The sequence below is a fragment of the Cucurbita moschata genome, unplaced genomic scaffold (genome assembly GCF_002738365.1).
Source record: "Cucurbita moschata cultivar Rifu unplaced genomic scaffold, Cmos_1.0 Cmo_Scf00022, whole genome shotgun sequence".
In the NCBI taxonomy this organism is placed as follows: Eukaryota; Viridiplantae; Streptophyta; class Magnoliopsida; order Cucurbitales; family Cucurbitaceae; genus Cucurbita; species Cucurbita moschata.
Genome location: NW_019268538.1, coordinates 1,153,469 through 1,177,482, shown reverse-complemented (window position 1 = coordinate 1,177,482; position 24,014 = coordinate 1,153,469). Strand labels below are relative to the sequence as shown.

The window sequence follows — 24,014 nt, the reverse complement described above, 5'->3', positions numbered from 1 at the left end:
TCCGAAAGTTTCCAAAAAAAAAAAAAAAAAAAAAAAAAAAAAGAGAGAAAAAAGAAAAGAAAATGAGATACAGAAATGGATATTTATATCGTATGTTTAATTTTAAATACAGGTGGCTGAGACACGAAGATGGGCCTCAATTCTAGAGTCATACCTTGAGCGGAGAGGAGTTGCACTGCCAGAAGGATATTTGTCGTGGAAAGTTTTGCTTCCCAACCCAAAATTCCGGTATGTAATGGTTAATCACTATTTTTACGCTTCTGATATTGGACTTGGTTCCTTACTGAAGAAGGTAGTCCGATAATCTTGAAATATCGCAACACATTGTCTCTGTTACTTTCTATTAACCATTCTTTGGATGAGGCACGCAAAAGTATTTCTTCAAGTTCAAGCTGTGAACTTAACATTTTACTAATTCAAAAGTGGATATAGAATAGTTACTTGAAGCCAGATAAATATTCCAATTTGTGAAAAACTGGTAGATTATACATGTCATATGATATCTACATCACTAAGGTTCACAATGTCAATGTCAATGTAAATATTGAGGTCTTAATTTATGGAAACATTAATATTAATTGACATGTTGGTGCAATAACACCTTTCAAACAAACTTAGAGAACAAAACTCTCCCAAGTTAGAGTAGAGGATGGAAACTGGATTCTGTCAACGCCCTCCTCTTCAATATTACGAAAATGTTTATTGGTGGTTTAGTTCAGTTTCAAGAATGATCTTTATAAACTCTCCTCAATCTCTGTTGCAATACTCTTCAAGATTTCCGTTGATATAAAGGGAAGTATTCAAGTAAGCTCTTTATATGAGCTTATTACAATCTTCCTTACAGAAACTAGAAGTTCATCTCAGGACTTTCAAAACGCTTTGGTGAGAGAATTAAATTTAGACTTAGTGAAGTCTTATAACGGATCAATTCCCTTTGACACCTTAACCTATGGAGAATTGATATGCCTCATTGTCACTGGTCTAATTTAAATATTACTGAACTTCTCTCTATTGTGAACTTGATATCACATTGAGTTCTCACTATTAATGGAACATAGGAAAGATATGAAGCAATCTTTGATTTTTGTATCATGACATCCACTGCACCACTCAACAATTTCCTGAAAGTTGCTTGTTATTAAGTGCAGAACAGTCCATTCAAACTATTTTCCTTCTGAAGTCATCACATATGATCAGTGGATGCAGTTGAAACCAGAACCAAAAAGCATGTTCTCTGGTTGGATAAAGAGTGCTTTGCGTGGAGGGAAAAAAGAGATACAGGAATCGAAGGATGAGAAGCTAAATTTTGTCCTCAACACTGCACCCATGTGGGATAGGTTTGTACGCATACTTCTAATGCACTGCTTATTGCATGAACTGTCACCTTACTTTTTCCATCTATTTGTTCATGTCGATTCTACCAATCATTAGATGCATAAGTTTTAATTTTTTGAGAAGAAAGAATATCGTAAACAATTATCGAAATATTTATTATGTTTTGTGTGAAGCAGGAAGGTCCCTTATGAATTCCTTAACAAACTTTGGAAATCTTAACATAGGATTTTTTTTCTAACAAGACTAGAGGGAACTTGCGATTGGACTATGGCTAAGCTGTTGCCATAAGAAATGTGCTGATATGTTTTTTTCCCTCTTCATCTACACTAGCTTCTTAAAGCATGTATCACATGTTATACATTATAATTTAGAAGTTGGATGTCAATTACTATATATGTTCATCAGTAAATTAGTTATATTTAGTGATTTACAGAACGAACACATCTGCACTCCATATGACTACAATTTTGTCATAAGAAGTTGAAAAATAATTGTAATGTGAAAAATATACTGGTTATTATTTACATATAGTAAAAATATATACAAGGGGATTAAGTTGCTTGAAAGTACTAGTTTGCGCACATAATGATCTGAACATTTTACTCTGCAATCTCTGCCTTTTCTGCCCCTTCAGGTTGGAATTAAAAGGAAATAACCTTGTTCTGGGAGAATTCCTGGAGTTCAAAGGGAAGAAAGAAGATATGCAGGCCTTGAGAGAGATCAAAAGATCAAAAGTTAGTTGCATAGTCATCCAGAAGATGAGAACGATCGGATTTGGTAATATTCAAATTCATTACAGGCTTCATGCATATACCACACAATATGCTTTACACGTGTTAGTAGTGAGCATCTTTAAATCGGTCAATAAAGATAAATTCATGATCTTAAGGCTGTCTGTGGATCTTATATTTAAAGTTATTTTGTTTTTGGCCTAATATAGGAAAATAAATTGAATGATAAAGGCTGAAACATCAAAACATACACGTCTCTTTTTATGGTAATAAATTCTGCATATTGAGATTTTTTTTGGGGTTATATTTCATGACAAAACGCTCAAGAACTTTAACGTTCAAAAGAACTATACAGGGAGTAATCAAGTTTAAAAACAGGAGATGATACATCTCCCCTGTCAAGGAACTACTGCATCCTATTCTATCTTTAAAGGAAGATGGGGAGATGCAAAGAGTCACGTAATGACAATATAGCTTGGGGAGAAGTTTCAAAATACAAGCTGTATACTCTACAAAGTCCCAAAAAGTAACAGAGATATCTATGCTTCTCACCAAAGATCCTGTTGTTTCTTTCTAAGATTCTAACTTCAAAGAACGAAGAATAGATCTTTAAGTTGTCTTCCAAAATTTCCAGTCTTCCCTTACAACCACCAACTTGAGAGAATTTCTCGAGGAAAAATGGTAGTCCCTTTCAACCACCAATTAAGACCTTGGAGAGTTCGATGAAGTTTTGGATGGATCATTCCATGAACTAGTAGTTCCTCATATTTGCACTTTAAATTCATCAAATTTCTTCCTTTCTTCATATTTTCTTTTTGTAAATGCAGGTCCTTCAAGACTTCGTGTTTTATACTCTACTCGGAATTATCAAAATGAGGGGACCTCTGCTTCCGAGTGGAAGGAAATAACAATAGGATCCAATACAATGGTAGTATTTCAGATGGAATATTCTTCTAAAGTTCGAAAAATCAAGATCTCTTCAATTGTATCTCTATCACTAAGCGCCTGAAGATGTCTGGTCAGTGTTATTATTTTTAATTTTGATCATAACACTATTGAGGCTTACTGAGTTGAGAAGAACAGCGTTTTTGATATTTTCTTTTTTGTTTTTATATATATATATATATTTGGTCTCTCTTCCTTCTTAAATGTGTTTATATCATATATCGTCGAGGCTACCTACGTATATGTCTTTGAAACAGTGTATACATACGATTTATTTATATTTGGGCCATTTGTGCTCTTAATATCTATGCTCCCTTCCTTCTCTTATGAATTTAGGAGTTTGATTGAAGGTCTTTCTCCTAAAGTCTTGAAAAAATATTAGTTTCACTATTACTCAAGTTTATAATTTTATTTGATGAAATTAGAGGCTATCTTTTGTGGGTTTCAACTCGTTTTGCTCTGTTCGGATGCTTTTTACTTTCTAGCTTGATTCATGTTTTATTTCTAATTTCATGAATTTATCTAAGGTGAGGAAATTTTCCTAGTTGAATTTGTATAGATATTTCTATAGCTTCATTTTTTAGTCTTGCTTGAACTTTGCTTTGCATGCTTTATTAGTCACGTTCGTTGGTTCGTGAATTTTGTATAATTTTGAATGTTCAATTGTATTGGTTAGTTTGTATGTATTGTATTGGTTAGTTTGTATGTATGTGTTATATGGGAAGGAATAACTTTTTAATGTAATTTTAAGATATTAATTTCTTCACGTATCTCTTTTCGACTTATTTTGCACCCCAAAAAGATAGATGTATGCAAATTATCTTGTAGCTTAAGCTCCAAAGGCATCGTATACACTATATAACTAAATGTATAGACCGAAGCCTAAAATCAAATGAGTCCCGAGATGTAGGGACGAAAATCATAGTTTAGTTTAACCTTAAAAGATATATAGGAAAAAAGAAACAATATACACATTTACTAACATGTGAGGCTTACAAGCGCATCTCCATACATCTTCACTTTCATATGTATTTTCTTTGATGAGAGAACTCAATAAAGAACAAGTTGTACAGTTCAGATATCAGACTGAAAGCAAGAAAATGAATATGCCATCTCCCATGGCACCTTGAACCCTTGAACGATCTCCATGGAGTCTTGAGCCCTTAATAAAGAAAATGAGCTTAAAGATCAAGTTGCATGATACAGTCTAGGCATGCGATGAACCGATATCAGACTGAAAGCAAGAAAACGAATCTGCAAGTTCCATGGCATCTTGAACGCTTAAACGAGTTCCTTGTTGCCCGACGACTCTGGCTGCGATTTTGGCTGCAAATGTTCCCATTTGTTTCAAATCCGTGACTCCGTGCATGATACCATACAATATACCAGATGCATATGCATCTCCAGCACCACAAGTATCGAGAGGTACGCATGGATAGGGTGGGATATATACTGCTTCTCCTTTAACACCTAAGTAAGAACCTCGGTGCCCATCCGTGACTGAGACGAGGGGAACGAAATGACTAAGATATCTTACCGCTGATATAGAGCTTTCCTTGGAGTCAAAATGACATAAAGCTCCAGCTTCTTCATGGTTTGTGAAAACAATATCAGCATAGTTCCCCACAATTTCCCTGATAATAAAATTGAAAAGATATTCTAAATAATGACTCGCTTAATCCGGAAGAGAAGTAAATCGAACGAATGAACGAAAAAACATCTTAGCGTGAAAAAGAAACAATGCACAACAATTCGAACGCACGTTCTAGTTGTCACAGTAGAGTCTAGTGGAGTTCCCTTTTGAAGATTTTCATTTTTTTCAATGAAAGCTTTGTTCTTTATCAAAGTAAATAAAACAAAATCGAAAATGGGCTGAAAAGAAAATTACCAAAAATCGTCAAAATGTCTTTCGATGCAAGAGACATCTGAACCCGTGACTGCAACAAGAGCACCGCTTCGATGTGCTTCCTCACATGCTTTTTGAATCGTTTTGATCGTATCAGGAAATTCAAATAAATACCCTTCAACTACAAGTACATTTGTCTTGCTAATTACACTAGCTAACGCTGGACCATAATTCACAATGGAAGATGTACCCTGAGATATCAAATAGCAAATCCAGAAGAATCCCTTCAAGTTAGTCCAATTCGATAAACGAACCAACCAGCTATGACTATCGAGAACCGAAAAGGGCCATCTAAAACTGATTGTAAAATTACCACTTCAGATACTCACATATGGGTATGGAAAAAACCGTTTAAATAAACGTTTACCTGATACGCAAGCATTGTTCGCTGAGCATCAGGGGTAGTAAGAACAATGACTGTTCCTGTTGTCCCATCCTTGACAGGAGGAGAAAGATAATGAACATTTGCACGTCTTAGTTTCGTCCTATGAAACAAATTAAAGCATGAAAATAGTTATGAGCGCATATTCAATTCGAGAACAAACGGGGAAGCGAAAATAGCTAGCTCAAACTTCAACTGTTCTACAACTTTGTTCATAGGTATTGACTTTTTGTTCAGATACTGTAATATAGTTATAGACTCAGAAACTTGGGTGCTATCTATCTCTAAAAAGTGATATCTAGAAAGGGAAGAACACCATGTCATGCTGAAAGAAAATGCTTCTAAATTGAACTACCAAATTTTTTCATTAATTTTGTAACAACCCAAGGTCACCGTTAGTCGTTAGCAGATATTGTCCGTTTTAGCCCGTTACGTATCTTCGTCAGCCTCACGGTTCTAAAACATGTCTGATAGGGAGAGGTTTCCACACCCTTATAAAGATTGCTTCTGTGATGTCCCACATTGGTCGGGGAGGAGAACAAAACACCCTTTGTAAGTGTGTGGAAACCTTCCCCTAGCAGACGCATTTTAAAGCCTTGAGGGGAAGCCCAAAAGGAAAAGCCCAAAGAGGACAATATCTGCTACAGTGGGCCTAGGTCATTACAAATGGTATCAGAGCCAGACACCTTATGTGTCAGCCTTCTCGCTGTTCCCCGAAGGGGGGTAGACTCGAGGCAGTGTGCCAGTAAGGATGCTGGCCCCAAAAGGGGTGGATTTGGTGGTGGTCCCACATCGATTGGAGGAAGGAACGAGTGCCAGCAAGGACGTTGGCTCCAAAGGAGGGTGGATTGGGAGGGTGGATTGTGATGTCCCACATTGGTTGGGGAGGAGAACAAAACACCATTTATAAGGGTGTAGAAACCTTCTCCTAGTAGACGCGTTTTAAAGCCTTGAGGGGAAGCCCGAAAGGAAAAGCTCAAAGAGGACAATATCTGCTAGCGGTGGATCTGGGTGGTTACAATGACACTCCAAGAAAATGGATCCATCAACGTGGTGCCTATGAGCTTATCACGCAACTTCTTTGTACTTTAGTTTCATGTCGTCCAACGAATTTAAATCGAGAATGCAAAAAGACAAAATATAAAGTGAAACTAGAGTCTAGCCTGACCTGTAGAAGCTGCCCAATGGATCACTCCCTACACTACCAGTCATGGCTACATTGAAAGTAGGGCCTTTCATGGGTCTAATACCCAGCCTTGCCAAGGCCACAAGGCTGTTGGAAAGAGACCCTCCAGCAGCCGCCTTATAGCTGTGGCCATCCATCGCCCGCAACACTCTGCCTCTTTCCTCATGATTTACAAGCTTCCTTGTACCCTTCTCTAGTCCTAGCTTCTTCAGAAACTCATCGTCCACCATACCAGAGAAATCTACCTAAATAATGTTGCCACACCAATGAAGAACACAAGAATTAGCACAAATCATCATTGCAAATTACATCAAATAAGAAACTGAAGTTGCTCCTATGGAACAATACGATCTATAAATATTAGGGCCGCAGCATGTTACACCATAGAATATCAGCCTCAAATCTATCGTTTTTGGCTTCTCCCTTGACTTGAAAATGAACTAACATTCCCATTGTTCTTGTTTCCTTCGTTCAAAATTGAATATGTAGAAATTTCGAGTTCACCTGTTTGAAATAAGCACCCACCACCACACTACACCTAAGCATTTCATCTTGCATATAGTCCCGAAATAGGAAAACCCGGTGGGAAGTACTGGCTGCTACGGGCTAGGGAGCCGATTCATACCATCCCAAAAACCCACCACCAGCTGTCAAGTACTCCTCTTAGGAGGTTATACCAAAGTGGGAGTGTAAAGTACCATTTGACCAGTCCTACGTCCAAGGGATGAAGGGCTGGGAGGTATATTTTACAACCCCATTGCAGTGTGAACCTTAACTTGTCCTATTTTAGCCTAAATTCAATCTTGTAGTGGTCACCTGAGCACTAAACAAGACTATGAGATAGGTGATTTTCTTTTTTAACATCATCCCATCCCGTAAGAAAGTTTCCCTTGAACCGTCTTGACCTCTACCAAATCAAAATTTCTAACGCTTACATAAACAATGTGTTCATTAATATTGCTCTAACTACAACAGCTCAATACCACTCAAATCAGCAAGTTATCCAACAAGAGAGAATCAAACACCAAACTCGCAATAATTTAAATCTCAATACAGAAATTTCCTCAAGAAACAGCATGAAAAACAGGAAAATTACCATAGCTTGTCCAAGCCCCAAGACATCCCATCGATCAGGCAAACCATTTATGTCATTAGATTCTTCAATTCCGACCACAAATTCTTCATCGGAGACGTTGCCTTCATCCTCCTCCTCCTCCTCTTCTTCCTCGCTCCCGCTACAAAACTCCCTTGTCCCATCGCCGCTAAAAACACGACAGGAAGACAAACCGGTTAAAGAATCGAAGGCTCCGGCCATGGAAGAGAATCTGAAGCAGGCGCCAACTGTGCATCGGTGAATGAAAGTGGAAGAGGAAGAAGGAAGATATGAAGAAGAGGAAAAATGAAGTGAATGAAGAGGAGTCAAGTTAGGGTAAGAGAGAGGCTGAGAAGAAAAGGGTAAGTGAAATTGAGGAAGAGAAGAAATGGGAAAATAGAGAGACATCGCAGCGAATGGGATTTGGAGCGAGTGGTGGTGAATCGGTGCATCAAAGAAACGCAAAAATGGCGGAATTCAGCAGAGCCACCCACCGCCCCATTCCCCCATCTGTAGGGAAACGGATAATAAGTTTATAAACCTACTTCCCCCACAAATGGATGAATATTAATTCTTGTTTTTCTTCCGAGAGTTTTGGAGAATGTTCTTACGCAAATCTTTTGAAAAATCTATAATTTGATCCCCAAGTTAAGATTGCTCTAGAACATGTATTTGTTATTCAAGATTAATTTAATATTTAATTTTACATTTTAAATTTATTTGCTTTTAAATTATTTTTAATGATCAAATATCTTTATTTTCAAATTCCATTATTCTATCAACAAATTTTTAATCTTAAAATTGTCTATTATAAAAAAATTAGGTCACTTAATTACTTTTCTTAAAAAATTCTATGGGATGAGATGGAATTTGTTTTAAGGTCTTAAAAAATTCTATGGGATGAGATGGAATTTGTTTTAAGGTAAAAAGCAAGAGATAACGCCTTTATTTCTACGCTCAAATTTTTGTGTTGACCAATACTTTGGTCGCCGTTCTCGATCACGTGATAAATTGTGGTTTGACGACTGAGTGAGTGGGTTGTAAAAAGATAGATATAATTGAACTCGAACCTAATTCTTTTTGGATGGATTTCTTATTAGATCACTATTTATACAAGATAATGATGATGTAATTACAAAGTAAAGCAAATATTGAAGGTTTCACTTTCTAAAACCACAATTTTAATCAAAGAATTAAGTAGAAGCAGGAGGCCATTGATGGATGAGATGATGAGACATGGTGCCCTGGAAGAGGGATCTCTCCAGATTTTCCATATCTTCAACCTCCGTTACTGAAAGTGAAGTAATGGTGTAAAGAATCAGCCAATCCAACTCAAATAACTCAGCAAAACAACATATTTACGGGAAATCATCTTAAGCTACAAAATTAACGGCATTACACATGCTTGAAAATTGTACAAAATTAACGGCGAAACATAATACTATGAGATCTCATTTTGGCTGGAGATAGTCCAAAACATTCTTTATAAGGGTGTGGAGGTTTCTATAATAAACACGTTTTAAAACCGTGAGGAGAACGACAATACATAATAGGTCAAAGCGGACAATATTTGCTAGTGGTGAGTTCGAGTTGTGACAAATGGTATCAATCAGACACCAAACGGTGTGCGAGTGAGTATGTGGGCTCCAAGGGGTGGATTGTGAGATCCCACATTGGTTAGAAAGGGGAACAAAACATTTCTTATAAAGGTGTAGAAACCTCTCTCTAGTAGAGGCGTTCCAAAGCAGTGAGGCTAATAGTAATACGTACATGTCAAAACGGACAATATTTACTTACAATGGGAGCACTTGAGCAGGCAAAATTCAAGGCAAGAAGAAACAAAAAGCTTCATTTAAACAGACACCAAAAATGTAATATTGAGCCAAAAAGTTAAGAGTTCATCCAAGAAAATGGACCATAGCAATCAATGAATCAAGGACCAAAAATAAAATTAAGGTTAGACATCAAAGATTTTGACCTCTCCAGTATACAAATGCAACAGCCAAGTAGCATCTTTAGGAAACTTGGTCACATACTTCTCCAGGAAAGTCTTTTCTGTAGGATGTAAGATGCTAGCGATGCTCAATTCTTTCTTTAATAAACCTTTTGAATACAGACTTTGGACAACAGAACACCTTGGTATTATCCTCTTCTCCAAACTAAAGACCATCACAGTGGGTTTTGTAGCAATATCCACTGCCATCAAACCCATTTTGTGCACAAAAAAGTCCATGTTCTTGAAGATCTTCTCTTCAGAAACACTCAAACATGGTGGAAACTTCTTAAAAGCTAAGAGGGTCTGATCCTTTGACCAACCATACTTACTGTAAGCTTTAAATTTTCTTTCCCAGGTGAGAGAACTCATCCCAGAGAGCACTCTAATGGCCTCAACAAACACAACTTTTGAAGGGTCGAATCCCATATCCCTAACTTGGTTAACAATGCTGCGGAATTTGGAATGCCTACGGAATGCTGAATCAGGAACATTCGAAACCAAAGATGAAATCAAAACATCAGAAACTCCAGAAGTTCGTAACAATTCAATGTTGGGTGCAATTTTGTCTGGAAAAACCTGACGAAATGCCCTTGGTGAACGCTTCAAACATTTGATGACCTTTTCATCTACAACAAGCACAGATTTAAGGTAGTTGTAACAGGGAATTAAATGGTTTTTCACGCTACTCCCCAAAAGAAACGGGCATGAATATACAATCTGAACACATTCTGACTTGGAGAGCCCAATGGAATGCAGAAATTCAAATTTGGGCAAAAGAGTTCTATCAGAGTTAAAAAAACAGCAGTCTCGGGAATTGCTTAACAATTTTCGAAATCTGAGATTTGGTGAATCCTTGAGTTCGGAGAAGCGAAAGAACTATATCAGGGTTTTTCGGAGTTTTGAACTTTACCTTGGAAGCCACATCCAGAGCAGTCTGTAATGGCATTCCGCATGAATTGACGAGGTATGAGACTGTGAAAGAATGTATACACTCATCTTTCAAAGATCCAAACGATGCATTGCTGGGAAGAACTGAGAAGAATTTGAAGCTTAATAAGGCGTCCCGATGAAACCCTAGATTGCCGAAGAAAGAGGTGGTGACTGCAACCTCCTGCCAGAACTTAAGACTTTAAGCCCTGAAATTCGGAACATTTTAGGATACTCAATGCAATGCCATGGACTGTTGCCGATTATCGCTCAACATCATGGATTGGCCGACCAAATTACTAAGCTAAGGTGCTACGACGAAGCGGGAGACCGCTAGGGTTTCCCCATGGAGGGAGTTTGTGAAATTTAATTAAAAGGGGTTTTGAATGTCTATTCTATATTCTTTTTATACGGTTCTAAGCTAAGTACGGTTTACTTTGATTCATTTATTTAGGTTAAAATTAGTGACAAACACCTTGTTCTTTAAAGTTTTTAAATCGAATAAACTAAATTCTTCCGGTTTCGATTAAAAACCTATCAGATATTGTTTGCTTTTGCCTGTTATGTATAGACATTAGCCCCACAATTTAAAACGCGTTCATTCTTCTTTCTAATCAATGTAGAATCTCAAAATCCACGAGAGACCAGCATCCTCATTGACACACTGTCCCGTGTTTGGTTTTGATATTGTTTGTAACAGCCCACCGCTAGCAGACATTATCTGTTTTGGCCTGTTACGGATCCCTGTCAGCCTCATAGTTGTAAAATGCATTCATTCCCCTCTCCAACCAATGTGGGACCTCTAATCCACCGCCTGGGGCCTCAGTGTCACAATCACACTTTTAATGGCAGCAGACTTGCGATTGTGCGGCACTCACTTTCCAACGACAAGTGAGCTAAGCCAATTCGTTCTTGCGTCGCCTACGGCTAAGCGACGTATGCTCGAGCCTCTGGCCTCAGTTTTAAGAGAAGGTTTTAGAAAACGAGGGCAGAGAGAAATTTTTGAAAGAGACGTTATATAAGCAAGCAAGAGATAAATAACAACGGCTTACAGTATATAACCTTGGGTAGGGAGAAGTTGACAACTAGTCGTATCTCCCTACAGTACATTCTGAGACATTTCATGTCTGACAGGCCTAGACATGATATTTCTGAAACGTCATACTTCCTAGAAATACAAAAGTAAAACACGACATAAAGGGTTGGGCTTGTCATGGGCAACTTGCCTTGGACGAGCATGACCGTGACACTCAGCATCCTCGCTGGCACACTACCATGTGTCTACTTTTGATATCATCTATAACAGCCCACCGTTCACAAATATTGTCCGCTTTGACCCATGACGTACCGTTATCATCCTCACAGTTTTAAAACAAGTCTAATAGGGAGATATTTCCACACTCTAATAAAGAATGTTTCGTTCCTCTCTCTAACCAACGTGTGATCTCACAAAACCAAACCAATCATAGTGAGGTCTTAGCTAGCCAAGTGAGACTAGTTAAGGATACAACTCAACTTTACATCATAGTATCATTATTCGTCATATTTTCCTCCGTCGTGCTGCCTCACTTATTAGGCATATGAATACCAACGTTGGTTTACAAAATCGGCTCGAACTCCATAACACAAATTCTCAAATAAACAACTTCATTTAAAATAAACATAGGAAACATAAAAGACATGGATAACATGAGCTATGAGATTTTATGTCTCATAATTAATGTTTTCAAGCTGCAATCATAGACTGAATGTAATGTTCACTAAAAATTGAAATTTGTTTAAAAGAAAAAAATAGTTCCCCGCAACAGCACAAAAAGCTCTTGATGATGCAGGCTGCTGTTTGTGAAGTAAAAAGGTGAAGAAAGATAAGCTGGAACATGAACAAATTTTTTGTTCTTAATTAGTGTTCAATGGACTGTCTTGCATTTCCATTTGATACAGGTGATATGCCTTGTTCAATGCACTGCCCACAAAACAAACAACCAAATCTTCAAAATGATATCTGATATAGTCAATGATACTCATACAACAGAGAAGAACTTCCTGGCATGGTCGTTGCAATAAAGGATTGAAAACATAGATCCTATGGAATCTATCTATTAAAACAGTCCTTACATGATTACATATTATCGTTATGTTATAGGCCAAAGGATTTTTCTTCTGTGAGATCCCATGTCGGTTGGAGAGGGGAACGAAATATTCCTTATGAGGGTGTGAAAACCTCTCTCTAACAGACGCGTTTTAAGACCGTGAAGCTGATAGCGATATGTAATGGGCTAAAGCGGATAATATTTGCTAGTGGTGTGGTTGGGCTGTTACAAATGGTATTGGAGCTAGATACCAGGCGGTGTGCCAACGAGGACGCTGGCCCCCGAGGGGGTGGATTGTGAGATCCCACATCAGTTGGAGAGGGGAACGAAACATTTCTTATAAGGATATGGAAACCTCTCTCTAACAGACGCGTTTTAAAACCATGAAGCTGATAACGATACGTAACAGACTAAAACAGACAAATATCCATTGGAGGTGTGTTTGGGCTGTTACAAATGGTATTAGAGTCAGACAGCGGACGATGTGCTAGCAAGGACGCTGGGTCCCTAAGGGGGGTGGATTGTGAGATCCTACATCGGTTGGAGAGGGGAATGAAACATTCCTTATAAGGGTGTGGAAACCTCTCCCTAATAGATGCGTTTTAAAATCATGAAACTGACAGCGATATGTAACGGGCTAAAGCGAACAATATTTGCTAGTGGTGTGGTTGGGCTGTTACAAATGTTATTAGAGCTAGACACCGGGCGGTGTGCCAACAAGGACGTTGACCCCTGAGGGGGTGGATTATGAGATCCCACATCGGTTGGAGAGGGGAACGAAACATTTCTTATAAGGATATGAAAACCTCTCCCTAACAGACGCGTTTTAAAACCATGAAACGGATGACGATACGTAACGGGATAAAACAAACAATATCTGTTGGAGGTATGTTAGGGCTGTTACAAAATGGTATTAGAGCCAGACATCGGGTGGTGTGCCAGCGAGGACGTTGGCCCCTAAGTCGGGTGGATTGTGAGATCCCACATCGGTTGGAGAGGGGAATGAAACATTTCTTATAAGGGTGTGGAAACCTCTCCCTAACAGACACTTTTTAAAACCGTGAAGCTGACGGTTAAAGCAAACAATATTTGCTAGCAGTGCGCTTGGGCTGTTACAAATGGTATAAGAGCCAGACACCGGGTGGTGTGCCAACGAAGACACTAGATCCCCAAGGGGGTGGATTATGAGATCCTACATAAGTTAAAGAGAGGAATGAAACATTCCTTATAAGGGGGTGAAAACTTCTCCCTAACACACGTGTTTTAAAACCGTGAAGCTAACGGCGATACGTAAAGAGCTAAAAAGGACAAATATCTGCTAGCAGTATGCTTAGGCTGTTACATATTCCGACATATCCTCATAGTTTAAGAAACGTCCAAGCAAGCTGGGATAGTAAATATATCTAATAGCTAAACTTAGTATGATGGAGAACTCGAATAGCTTTCAGGTTTATCAGAGGACAAATAAAATCTCACATTGGCTAGATAAGAGAAAAGAAAGCGCACGAGAGTGTACTAGAAGACGACACGAACACGAAAAAGATAAACAACTGTAGGCCGGTTTTGAAAAAAAAAAACCAAGGTTACCTGCAGAATATATCCATGCAGCCAATCGAGTGTTTGAGGAAATGTTGTTGCTGATATGTTAACAACTATCAAGCCCTGTGGCAAATAATTTAAGGAGAATATAAACAAATGATATATGCTAAACTTGATCACACACTATCAGTTCAGCCCACTAATTCCTAATAAGAATTGCATCAATCTATCCACGAACAGGAATAACAATTGTTCAGCCGAGGAACAAACCTGTGATTTGAATGAGCAAAGATATCCCTGAATCGTTTTTAAGTTAGCTATAAGCTTATCTTTATCCTGAAACAAAGAAAGTATTAGAAATGGAATTAAATAATAAAGCAAATGATACAGAGCTCACATGAAAATAGGAGTCCTTTTAATGGGCCTTTTACCATGTAAAAGCCCAAGCCCGCCGTTAGTAGATATTGTTTGTTTTGGCTCGTTACGTATCGCTGTCAACCTCACAGTTTTAAAATGCGTTTGCTAGGAAGAGGTTTCCACAGTCTTATAAGGAATGTTTCGTTCCCCTCTCTAACCAATGTGAGATCTCACAATCCACCCCTCTTGGGAGCTCAATGTACTCGCTGGCACACTGCCCAGTGTCTAGCTCTCATACCATTTATAACAGCCCAAGTCCACCGCTAGCAGATATTGTCCACTTTGGTTTGTTATATATCACCGTTTTATAACGCGTCTTCTAAGGAGAGGTTTCCACACTCTTATAAGGAATGTTTCGTTCCCCTCTCCAACCAATGTGGGATCTCACAATCCATCCCCTTTGGGGTCCCAACATCCTCGTTGGCACACTGCTCGGTGTCTAGCTCTAATACCATTTGTAACACCCCAAGCTCACCACTAGCAGATATTGGCCGCTTTGGCTCGTTACGTATCGTCGTCAGCCTCACGATTTTAAAACACGTTTGCTAGGGAGAGGTTTCCACACCCTTAAAAGCATGATTCGTTCCCCTCTCCAACTAACGTGGGATCTCACAATCCACCCTCTTAGAGGCCCAACGTCCTCATTGGCACACTACCCGGTGTAGCTCTGATACCATTTGTAAAAACATACAATTGTTAATCAGAAAGGGCCCCCCTACAATTTTATGTTCCCGATTGGTGCGTTGAATATTCGAGGAGTTTATATACCTGGAGAGGATATTTGTCGTTAAATGTTCGAGGGGAGATCCATTCCTCTAGTAATGCCTGAACAAGATGAGAGTACTAATTACAACTAAAACTTACAAGACGTTATAAACAAGACTAAAACAAAGATCGAAAACGTGAGAAAATTCATATAACGAAAACTTATGATATAGAGAAACAACAGTCAGATAACAGGGCTTGATGTTTTTTGTTTGTCCATTGTTTTGCCAAACATCTCGAATTTCGTACTTCGATTTTTGTGGGACGCCCTTTCCATGGTGTGAAGAAGACTATATGACTTGCTATAAACAAGGTTTTTTTATGGTCTCTTCTCTCTCAAGAAAAGTTTTAAAAAATACTTTTTGTCCCGAAAGTTTTATGGAAGTAATAGTTTAGTCTCTAAACTTTAGTTTGCAACAATTTAGTTCCCGTACTCTAGAATTTATAACAATTTAATTCTTACCGTGAAAAGTTCACCAAATCACCAATTCTAGAAAGAACCCATCAATCCCTTATCCAATGGGTGTCGCATGGATCCTAAAAGTGGATGGGTCATCCGTGGCGCCTATGCACCAACTCTTCGATCGTTAGCTTTAAAGCTATTTGTGCAACTCGTAAGAGAAATTGGAGCACAAGCAAAACAAGACGATGTCACAATGTACAGAAGATCTAGCTGTAACAGCGCAAGCCCACTACTAGATATTGTCCGCTTTGGCCTATTACGTATCATCGTCAGCCTCACAGTTTTAAAATGCATCTACTAGGGAGAGGTTTCCACACCCTTAAAAGGAATGTTTCATTCTCCTCTACAATCGATGTGAGATCTCACAATCCACCCCTCTTGGGGGCCCAACGTCCTTGCTGGCACACTATCCAATGTCTAGCTCTGATACCATTTGTAACAGCCCAAACTCACCACTAGTAAACAATATCTGCTTTGGCCCGTTATGTATCCCCATTAGCCTCACGATTTTAAAACGCATCTGCTAGGGAGAGGTTTTCACACCCTTATAAGGGGTGCTTCGTTCCTCTCTCCAACCGACGTGGGATCTCACACTAGTAGTCCATAATAATCTTTGTTCTCGGTCAAGAGCTCTAGTATATGAGCTCTAGTATATTCAAAGGAGAGAGACTAAGTCATAGATGTATTGCTAGAGATTCATTTGATTCTTTTGAGAAAGTTGGAATACTCAAAGTAGGTAAGCATTAATTTTTTGTAGGCATTAAAAGTATTTGCTTTCTACTCTCTAGTTTTTCTTAATGAATGACCAAAGCTATGTCATGCCCGAACATAGCGTCCCATGCTATGTTCGAGTCTAGGCTTCTTTCGTTGTTCGTAAATAAACAAATAAACTTAAACAAAACGAACCTTGTGATCAAATTCAGCCATTTTAAAGACTATGGGAATGATTATTGGCTCGGCACCAGACTTATCTTTCCTGACCGAAGCAGAACGATCCGTCTCCCCTTTATTCTGAGTTTCATCTGAATAACACCATAAAATGCAAAATATTATACATGAACACTTAGGTTAGCATTCTTCAATTCTATGAGGAGGCCAAACAAAATATTGAACACAATAAGCGCAAAATTCAGAGTTCAAACCAACCTGTAACTCGAGCGCTATTTCCTGCCATATCTACAGCTTCCAGAGAATCCAGCCCTTCGTTCTCTTGGTTGTTGTGCTCGAACTCTTTTGTAGGAGAACACGTAATGCAGGTGCAACTCTTCGTTTGCTTTGCACTTTCATTATCTGATGTCGTTGATAAAGGATTCGTTTCGGTATCTTTTGCTGACATATTAGCTGGTGTCTTACTTTCATCATCCATCAAATATATACTGGGATCCAAATGTATTCCCTAAAATTTTAAGCAAAGCCATTAATTTTTTTTCTGAAAGGAAACAAGACTTGGTGTTTCATTGAAATCTGAAAAGTTATGATTTGAACTAAATTCACCTCGATTATTACGGGCTTTCCATCTTTCATAGCTTTCTTCAAATCACCAGCCAAACCTATACAGAAAATATTGAGTAATAGAAGCCATCACCGAATGGGATAGCGAAAAACTCTACAATGAAGGGATGACGAACCTTTACGAACGATTCTGCATTCTCTACAGAATTCGGTAATTAACTCCTCTGAAGAGCTAAAATCTCGTGCCCATACAGGAGTTGATGTCAGTGGAGCGCTAAAATATTTAAAGGAAGAGAATAAGCGTTTCGATGAGGTTCGAGGAACATAGAAGGCGGGAATGTAGTCAAAAAATGAATGCACGTGCAGACTGCTAATATCGAAGTAATTAAATAAACGAGAGGATTTGGTTTCTTGTTACATCCCCTCCCTAGGCAAGATATTAACAATCTGACAGAAATGATGCTAAAATAAAAGAGAAGATGAATTATGGTTCTTGGATTACAAATCACTATCATTTGGTCTTTTATTTTTAACTGGTATAACAACTCAAACCCACCGCTAGCAGATATTGTCCTCTTTGGGTTTTCCCCTCAAGGTTTTAAAACACGTCTGCTAGGAAGAGGTTTTCACACACTTGTAAAGGGTGTTTCGTTCTTCTCCCCAACCGATGTGGGATCTTACAATCCACCCCCCTCGGGGCCCAGCGTTCTTGCTGGCACACTGCCTTGTGTCCACCCCCTTTCGGGGCTCACTCTCCTCATTGGCACATTGTTCGGTGTTTGGCTCCGATACCATTTGTAACAGCCTAAGCCCACAGCTAGCAGATATTGTCCTCTTTGGGCTTTTTCTTCTGGGTTTCTCCTAAAGGTTTTAAAACACATTTGCTAAGGAGAGGTTTTCACACTCTTATAAAGGGTGTTTCGTTCTCCTCCCCAACCGATGTGGGATCTTACAGATGGAATATCAAGAGACTAATGCTCAAATGATACAAACTTCACAAGGGAGGAAAAAAACAACCAAAAAAGAAAAACGACTCAAAACACCAACAAAAAGTGACGATTTGAGCGAAAACCCTAAACAGGTTAAAACAAACCGACTGAGAGCCTGAAAACGAAAACCAAACACTGCAAGTTAACAAAAAAAACTCACCCTCCATTAAACGAGAGAGAACATAAACAAAAATAACCCACAAAGACAGCTACAGAAAAGCCTCAGCCTCGAGAACAGAGAAGACGAAAAATTATCAAAATATTTGGCAAGTGGAACCACTTCAAGTAAAATAAGTCTGATTTCAATTAAGAAACATATGAGAATAACTGTTAACTACACACACAAAACTATGGCTAGATATCTCATGCTTGGCAGAAAGACTTACTCTTAAAGAAGGATAGTCGATTATCGTATCTATACTAAACAGCTTTAACCCATAATATAACAAAATTTGTTTTATATGAAGGATAAAAATAAATTAATGACATACTCTGTTGATGTGCGTAGTAATTCATATACCATATCTGTCTGAAGAAATAAAAGAATGTTAGCAGTAGGCAGTTATACAAAGAGTTAGCACATAACTATAGAACAGAGAGAGAGTTTAATATATATATATATATATATGTGCAGGACCTGTAAAACATTTGGCAGGTTAAGTCTCTGTGCAAGTTGGGTGGCTATGGTTGACTTCCCAACACAGGCAGTTCCACATACAAGAATCACCAATGGGACCCTTTGATGGTGAAATCTAGAAAAGATAGCATAGAGCTTAGCAACATATGTGAGTGGCATGCAATACCATGGTGGATTGCACCATATTCTGTTGGAAAGACGATACGAGAGAGGTTAAATGCATTAGGTTCATTGTTCGACCTGAAGGAGAAGTTAAATGCAGAATACCTTTAAGACGAGTACGTAGAACAGAAGTCCTAGTCACTTCTTCAAGACCAAAATAAACTTGAATGTTTCTAAGACATGAAAATTTTAAGCTATGCACAAGAATTGAAAAATGAGTTCAATGCATAAAGCAATAGACAAAGGTCATAACAAGACTCAATTCATTGAAACTCTCATACTTAAGTTGTGTTTACAATGGTGCTTAAGAGGGTTATATATGCAATGGGGGCTCTCGAAAAAGAAAAGAAATCCTTAATTCCTGACATGGAGGTTTTGAAAAGTTTGATCCATGGATGAAGCGGAATTGCACAGAATCCATTTTGACAGTGGAAGCAGGTCGCTATTAACTAGGCACCATACTAGAAAATGAATGGCCAATTGTGGCTTGATTTTCATCTCTCTGATCGATATGAGTTGGGTGTTTTTATGATCACATCAAAAGCTATGGATTTCCAACTTTATTTAGTTATTTTGTCCCTCACGATCCAAGGTTCACGCCCACCCCCACATCAGACTAACATTAGTAGAAGAACGACGAAACTCTTGATAGAGTGCTTGTCATCGTATGATCTCAAGAACGATAAAACATAATATTACATTTTCATCAACATCAACTGAAAGTGAGAACCGTTCGTAAAAGTTACGGAGAATACAGAGAGACAATAAAAGGGAAGCACACATTATGCATATATTTATAAGTCTCGTGCGAAAGAAAATAAATGTACGAACCTAGTCATCATCTTATACCGATTTATGTACTCTTCCCCATAACCACGCAACTCCATGAGCTGCATATAGTGTCCTAGAAGAAAGTTAGCTATAGCTACACATTACAACATAATGAAAAGGGATTGTAATTCATCAGCATTGTATTTTTCAGCAACATGGTCAAAGTAGTATCGGTATAGGACCAAAACGTTCAACTGAGATCATATACCTTGAAAATATTAGCTTCCAAATCAGATTGTGAGCTACAATAGTATTAAAAAACAAAGTCAATAGTGTTTTAAAAAAATAATTAGAGAGAGAGAGAGAGATGAAGGTAATATTCATTCTCCTTGGAACAGGAAGTGCAGAAAATGACAAAGAGGGGAGAAGATAAGAATATGTCTCACACATCTAAAAGGCTATTATCTACAAGCAGCTTCTTGAGCTCCAATGCAATTTTGATAGCAAGATGATTTGGAATCTGAAATTAGAAGAGTTAGAATTAGCATACGAATGAGAATTCAAACAAACCTGTGTCTACAAATACATCGTTTGCTTCCCTAGCAGAGAATAGATTGAATATAATGTTGTAACAGCTCAAGCCCACCGCTAGCAGATATTGTCCTCTTTGGACTTTCTCTTTCGAGATTCCCCTCAAGGTTTTAAAATGTGTCTACTAGAGAGAGGTTTCCACGCCCTTATAAGAAATGTTTTGTTTCTCTCTCCAACCAATGTGGGATCTCACAATCCACCCCATTGGGGCGAGCGTACTCGCTAGCACACCGCCTAGTGTCTGGCTTTGATACCATTTGTAATAGCCCAAGCCCACCGCTAACAGATATTGTCCGCTTTAGCTCGTTCATATCGTCGTCAGCCTCACGGTTTTAAAACGCGTCTACTATGGAGAAGGTCTAGCCCTACTTCAACCAGTGTCTCGCATCGTTCGGTGACTGGCTTTGATACCATTTGTAATAGATATTGTCCTCTTTGAGCTTTCCCTTCCGAACTTTCCCTCAAGGTTTTAAAACACGTCTACTAGAGAGAGGTTTCCACACCCTTATAAGAATTGTTTCGTTCCTCTCTCCAACCAATGTGTGATCTCACAATCCACCCCCTTGGGGCCAACGTTCTCGCTAGCACACCGCCTAGTGTCTAGCTCTAATACCATTTGTAATAGCTCAAACCCACCACTAACATATATTATCCGTTTTGGCCCATTACATATCGTCGTTAGTCTCACGATTCTAAAACGCGTCTACTATGGAGAAGATCTAGCCCTACTCCAACAATGCCTCGCACCGCCCAGTGACTGGCTCTGATACCATTTGTAACAGCCCAAACCCACCGCTAGCAGATATTGCCCTCTTTAGGCTTCTCCACCGTGTTCTAAAATGTATACTAGAGAGAGGTTTCCACGCCCTTATAAGGAATGTTTCGTTCCCCTCCCCAACCAACGTGGGATCTCAAAATGTAAAGCAAATACATCAATAAATCAAAAGGGTTGCTGACAAGCACGGCACCAACAAAGGCTCTTAGGCCAAAACTCTTTAAAAATTGGATGCACTTATACCTTGGTCACTGTCAACATCCTGCTGAGCAAAAACCGCGACAAGACATAATAGTGATCTGCGTTATCTCCCAACCACACCTTCACCTGCCAGAAATTATAGAACGAAGCAGAATTCCGAAGCAAATTCCAAACAAGAAATCAAAAGGGAACATCAAATCATCCAAAATTGATCCAATTCTTACATTCGCATCAATCCACTCCAGAAATAAGCAAATAATTGAATGGAAAACAAAATTTACCTTAACAAAATCGTACTTGGAGGAGCTGTTACGAGAGGGCAATCTGGCAACCGGATAAGTGTGCCAATCTTTGAGATTACCATTGGAATGAGAAGAGTTACCGGCGTCGGCGATTGTTTCGTCGCCGATGCCGGTTCCGGTGGTGTTGATCTCGGGGTTTGGCATTGATACCGAGACAGCCCTCCCCTTGTCCTTTACTTTCCTCGCTTCCTTTTCCGACTGTGTTCGCTTTCTATTTCTGTCTCCTCTCCTCAAACCTCGGAGTATTTATACCACTCTCCTCATTGCCACGTGGCAATACGCCTACGTAACTTTTTTTTAACCGAATGGATCCAGAAATGACTAAAATTTGAATTTGATTCAAATTGACTTCACCAAATTTTAAAATATAAATTAAAAAAAACACTATTTATTAAGAATTTAACCCGACAACGTTTTTATTATTAAATTTATAACAAATAAACAATTATATACTAATATTTGAAGATTAAATTTATACACTTTTAATAGTTGGAAGACTAATCATTATAACCTGAAGTTTAAAAATTAATCGTTATTTCAATGAAGTATAGGGATAAAAGCGTCTTTTAGCCTTTTATTTTTTTTAAATTAAAAAAAACCAATTTAAATAGAAACCAAACAACAAATTTGAATAGAAACCATTGATCCTTAATTTCAAGAATACACTTAAATTTTCAAAAAATATTATTTAAAATTTAAAAAATTAAATTTTTCTTACCTTCAAAATAATTTATAAAGTATCGATATTTTTTGTTTATATATTGACGATAATAATTTTTAATTTTTTTTCTATGAAAGTAAATAATGTTAATCTTACTTTAAAATTTTATGAAACGAACTTTTAAAAAAATGGACATTAATGAAAATTTTGAAATACTATTAAAAGTTTAATGATATTTTTGAAATAAAGTAATAACATTTTCTATTCAAAACTAACGAAATCACTGAAGAACAATAAGATTCTGATTATCTTGTTCATCAAATATCTTCATGCAAAAACATTTGTTTGAGATTTGAATCACTCCACAAGCAAGATCGACCATATCTAACTTAAATGATTCTTTTTTATCAAATATTTTAAGGCAAAAACATTCGTTTGAGATTTGAATTATTTTACAAGCAAAATTTATAATGTCGAACTTAAATGATTCTACATGCAACCTAAACTACACGTAATTGCAAAGAGACTTAGCCATTGGCTAAAGGAAGCACAAATGCTCATTTTATTATATTTTTAAGTCTATTTACAAATACAACATACATGGCTTTACATAGCCTCAAAATGAAATTATCAAAGACATTCAAAGAGTTAGTAACATTCATACTTTAGGCGTCATAATTAACTATAATGTAAATGTAACCTAAAGTAAATAAAAATTCTTAAAATACATTTAATACAATACAATACAATAATTCTAAATTACTATAAATTGTAGTCCAACTAAAATTTATAACAATAAAACTTCATTTTTTTTCGTGGCATAAATTGAAATATCTTTTGATAATTTCAACAGCATTTTCTTCACATCTTCATTAAAATATATGTATGATTGATGTGTCTCGATTCCTATCACGTGTTTTTTTTAATTTTAAAAGTTTAAAAGTATTATTTGTTTATTTTTTAATTTAAGATAAAATACAAAATTTATAGATATTTTTATTAATTTAATTGAATAATAATCTAGTAAATTGAGAAAAAGAAAAACATGTGCCCCTGCCCCTGGTTAGTTACGCTCCTGGTTTCCCATCAGTATTACACCCTAAATAATAATTATTATTATATAAATAAAAACAGATATTTTACCTTAAAAGGTATAAATAAATTAATGATGAATTTTAGAAAATAATATTTAGGAGAGAGAAGTGCCCATTGTTTCCATACCAACCACAGGAAAAAAAAAAAAAAAAACTTTTGGCCAACTGAACTATTCCACTTTAATGGTAGGAGAGTTACAATTGTGTCGCACTCACTTCTCACTTCTCATAAGTGAGTTAAGCGTATTCGTTTTTATGTCGCCTACTGCTAAGCGATATATGCTCGAGCCTCTAGCCCGATTTCAAAAGGAAAATTTTAGAAAACGAGGGCAGAGTGATTTCGAAATATAGTTTTAAGAACAAATTTGAGAAATTGAAATTTGTGTGGTATTGGAGTGTAAACAAGAGACAACAACAACACCTTATTGCATATGACTATCAAGAGAAGTTGACAACTGGTATATATATATATATATATATATATTTTTTTTGTGCATAAACAATTATGAAATATTAAAAAAGATTATAGATTAATATACACTTTTTTATTTTTTTAAAAATGATATAAGTTATTTGTTAATTTACATATTTTTAATAAAATTGG

General features: G+C 37.5%; 4 protein-coding genes across 4 annotated transcripts in view; 1 reads left to right on the top strand and 3 right to left on the bottom strand.

Annotated features, from left to right (window-relative positions):
• LOC111459180 overlaps positions 1-3,317 on the top strand; it is a 5,780-nt gene extending 2,463 nt beyond the window's left edge. The window contains exons 4-7 of the mRNA XM_023101953.1: positions 113-228; positions 1,149-1,337; positions 1,970-2,112; positions 2,894-3,317. Coding sequence (XP_022957721.1) covers positions 113-228; positions 1,149-1,337; positions 1,970-2,112; positions 2,894-3,075 — 630 coding nt within the window. The 3' untranslated portion in view covers positions 3,076-3,317. The remainder of the gene's footprint in view (positions 1-112; positions 229-1,148; positions 1,338-1,969; positions 2,113-2,893) is intronic.
• A 643-nt stretch (positions 3,318-3,960) lies between these two features.
• Positions 3,961-8,159, bottom strand: LOC111459440 (uncharacterized sugar kinase slr0537-like). The gene is made up of 5 exons (XM_023102349.1): positions 7,582-8,159; positions 6,468-6,730; positions 5,285-5,402; positions 4,900-5,108; positions 3,961-4,645 (listed from the first exon to the last, which is right to left on the bottom strand). The coding sequence occupies exons 1-5, from the start codon at positions 7,984-7,986 to the stop codon at positions 4,219-4,221; spliced, it is 1,422 nt and encodes a 473-aa protein (XP_022958117.1). The 5' UTR covers positions 7,987-8,159; the 3' UTR covers positions 3,961-4,218.
• Positions 8,160-9,400: 1,241 nt separating this feature from the next.
• On the bottom strand, positions 9,401-10,894 carry LOC111459443. The gene is made up of 2 exons (XM_023102351.1): positions 10,485-10,894; positions 9,401-10,200 (listed from the first exon to the last, which is right to left on the bottom strand). The coding sequence occupies exons 1-2, from the start codon at positions 10,525-10,527 to the stop codon at positions 9,536-9,538; spliced, it is 708 nt and encodes a 235-aa protein (XP_022958119.1). The 5' UTR covers positions 10,528-10,894; the 3' UTR covers positions 9,401-9,535.
• A 1,230-nt stretch (positions 10,895-12,124) lies between these two features.
• LOC111459442 lies at positions 12,125-21,881 on the bottom strand. Its single transcript, XM_023102350.1, has 15 exons — positions 21,635-21,881; positions 21,396-21,479; positions 20,233-20,306; positions 20,055-20,088; positions 19,847-19,905; positions 18,854-18,968; positions 18,708-18,745; positions 17,404-17,501; positions 17,270-17,325; positions 16,922-17,171; positions 16,682-16,797; positions 15,316-15,372; positions 14,401-14,466; positions 14,179-14,253; positions 12,125-12,464 (listed from the first exon to the last, which is right to left on the bottom strand). The coding sequence occupies exons 1-15, from the start codon at positions 21,797-21,799 to the stop codon at positions 12,402-12,404; spliced, it is 1,350 nt and encodes a 449-aa protein (XP_022958118.1). The 5' UTR covers positions 21,800-21,881; the 3' UTR covers positions 12,125-12,401.
• Positions 21,882-24,014: the final 2,133 nt, after the last annotated feature.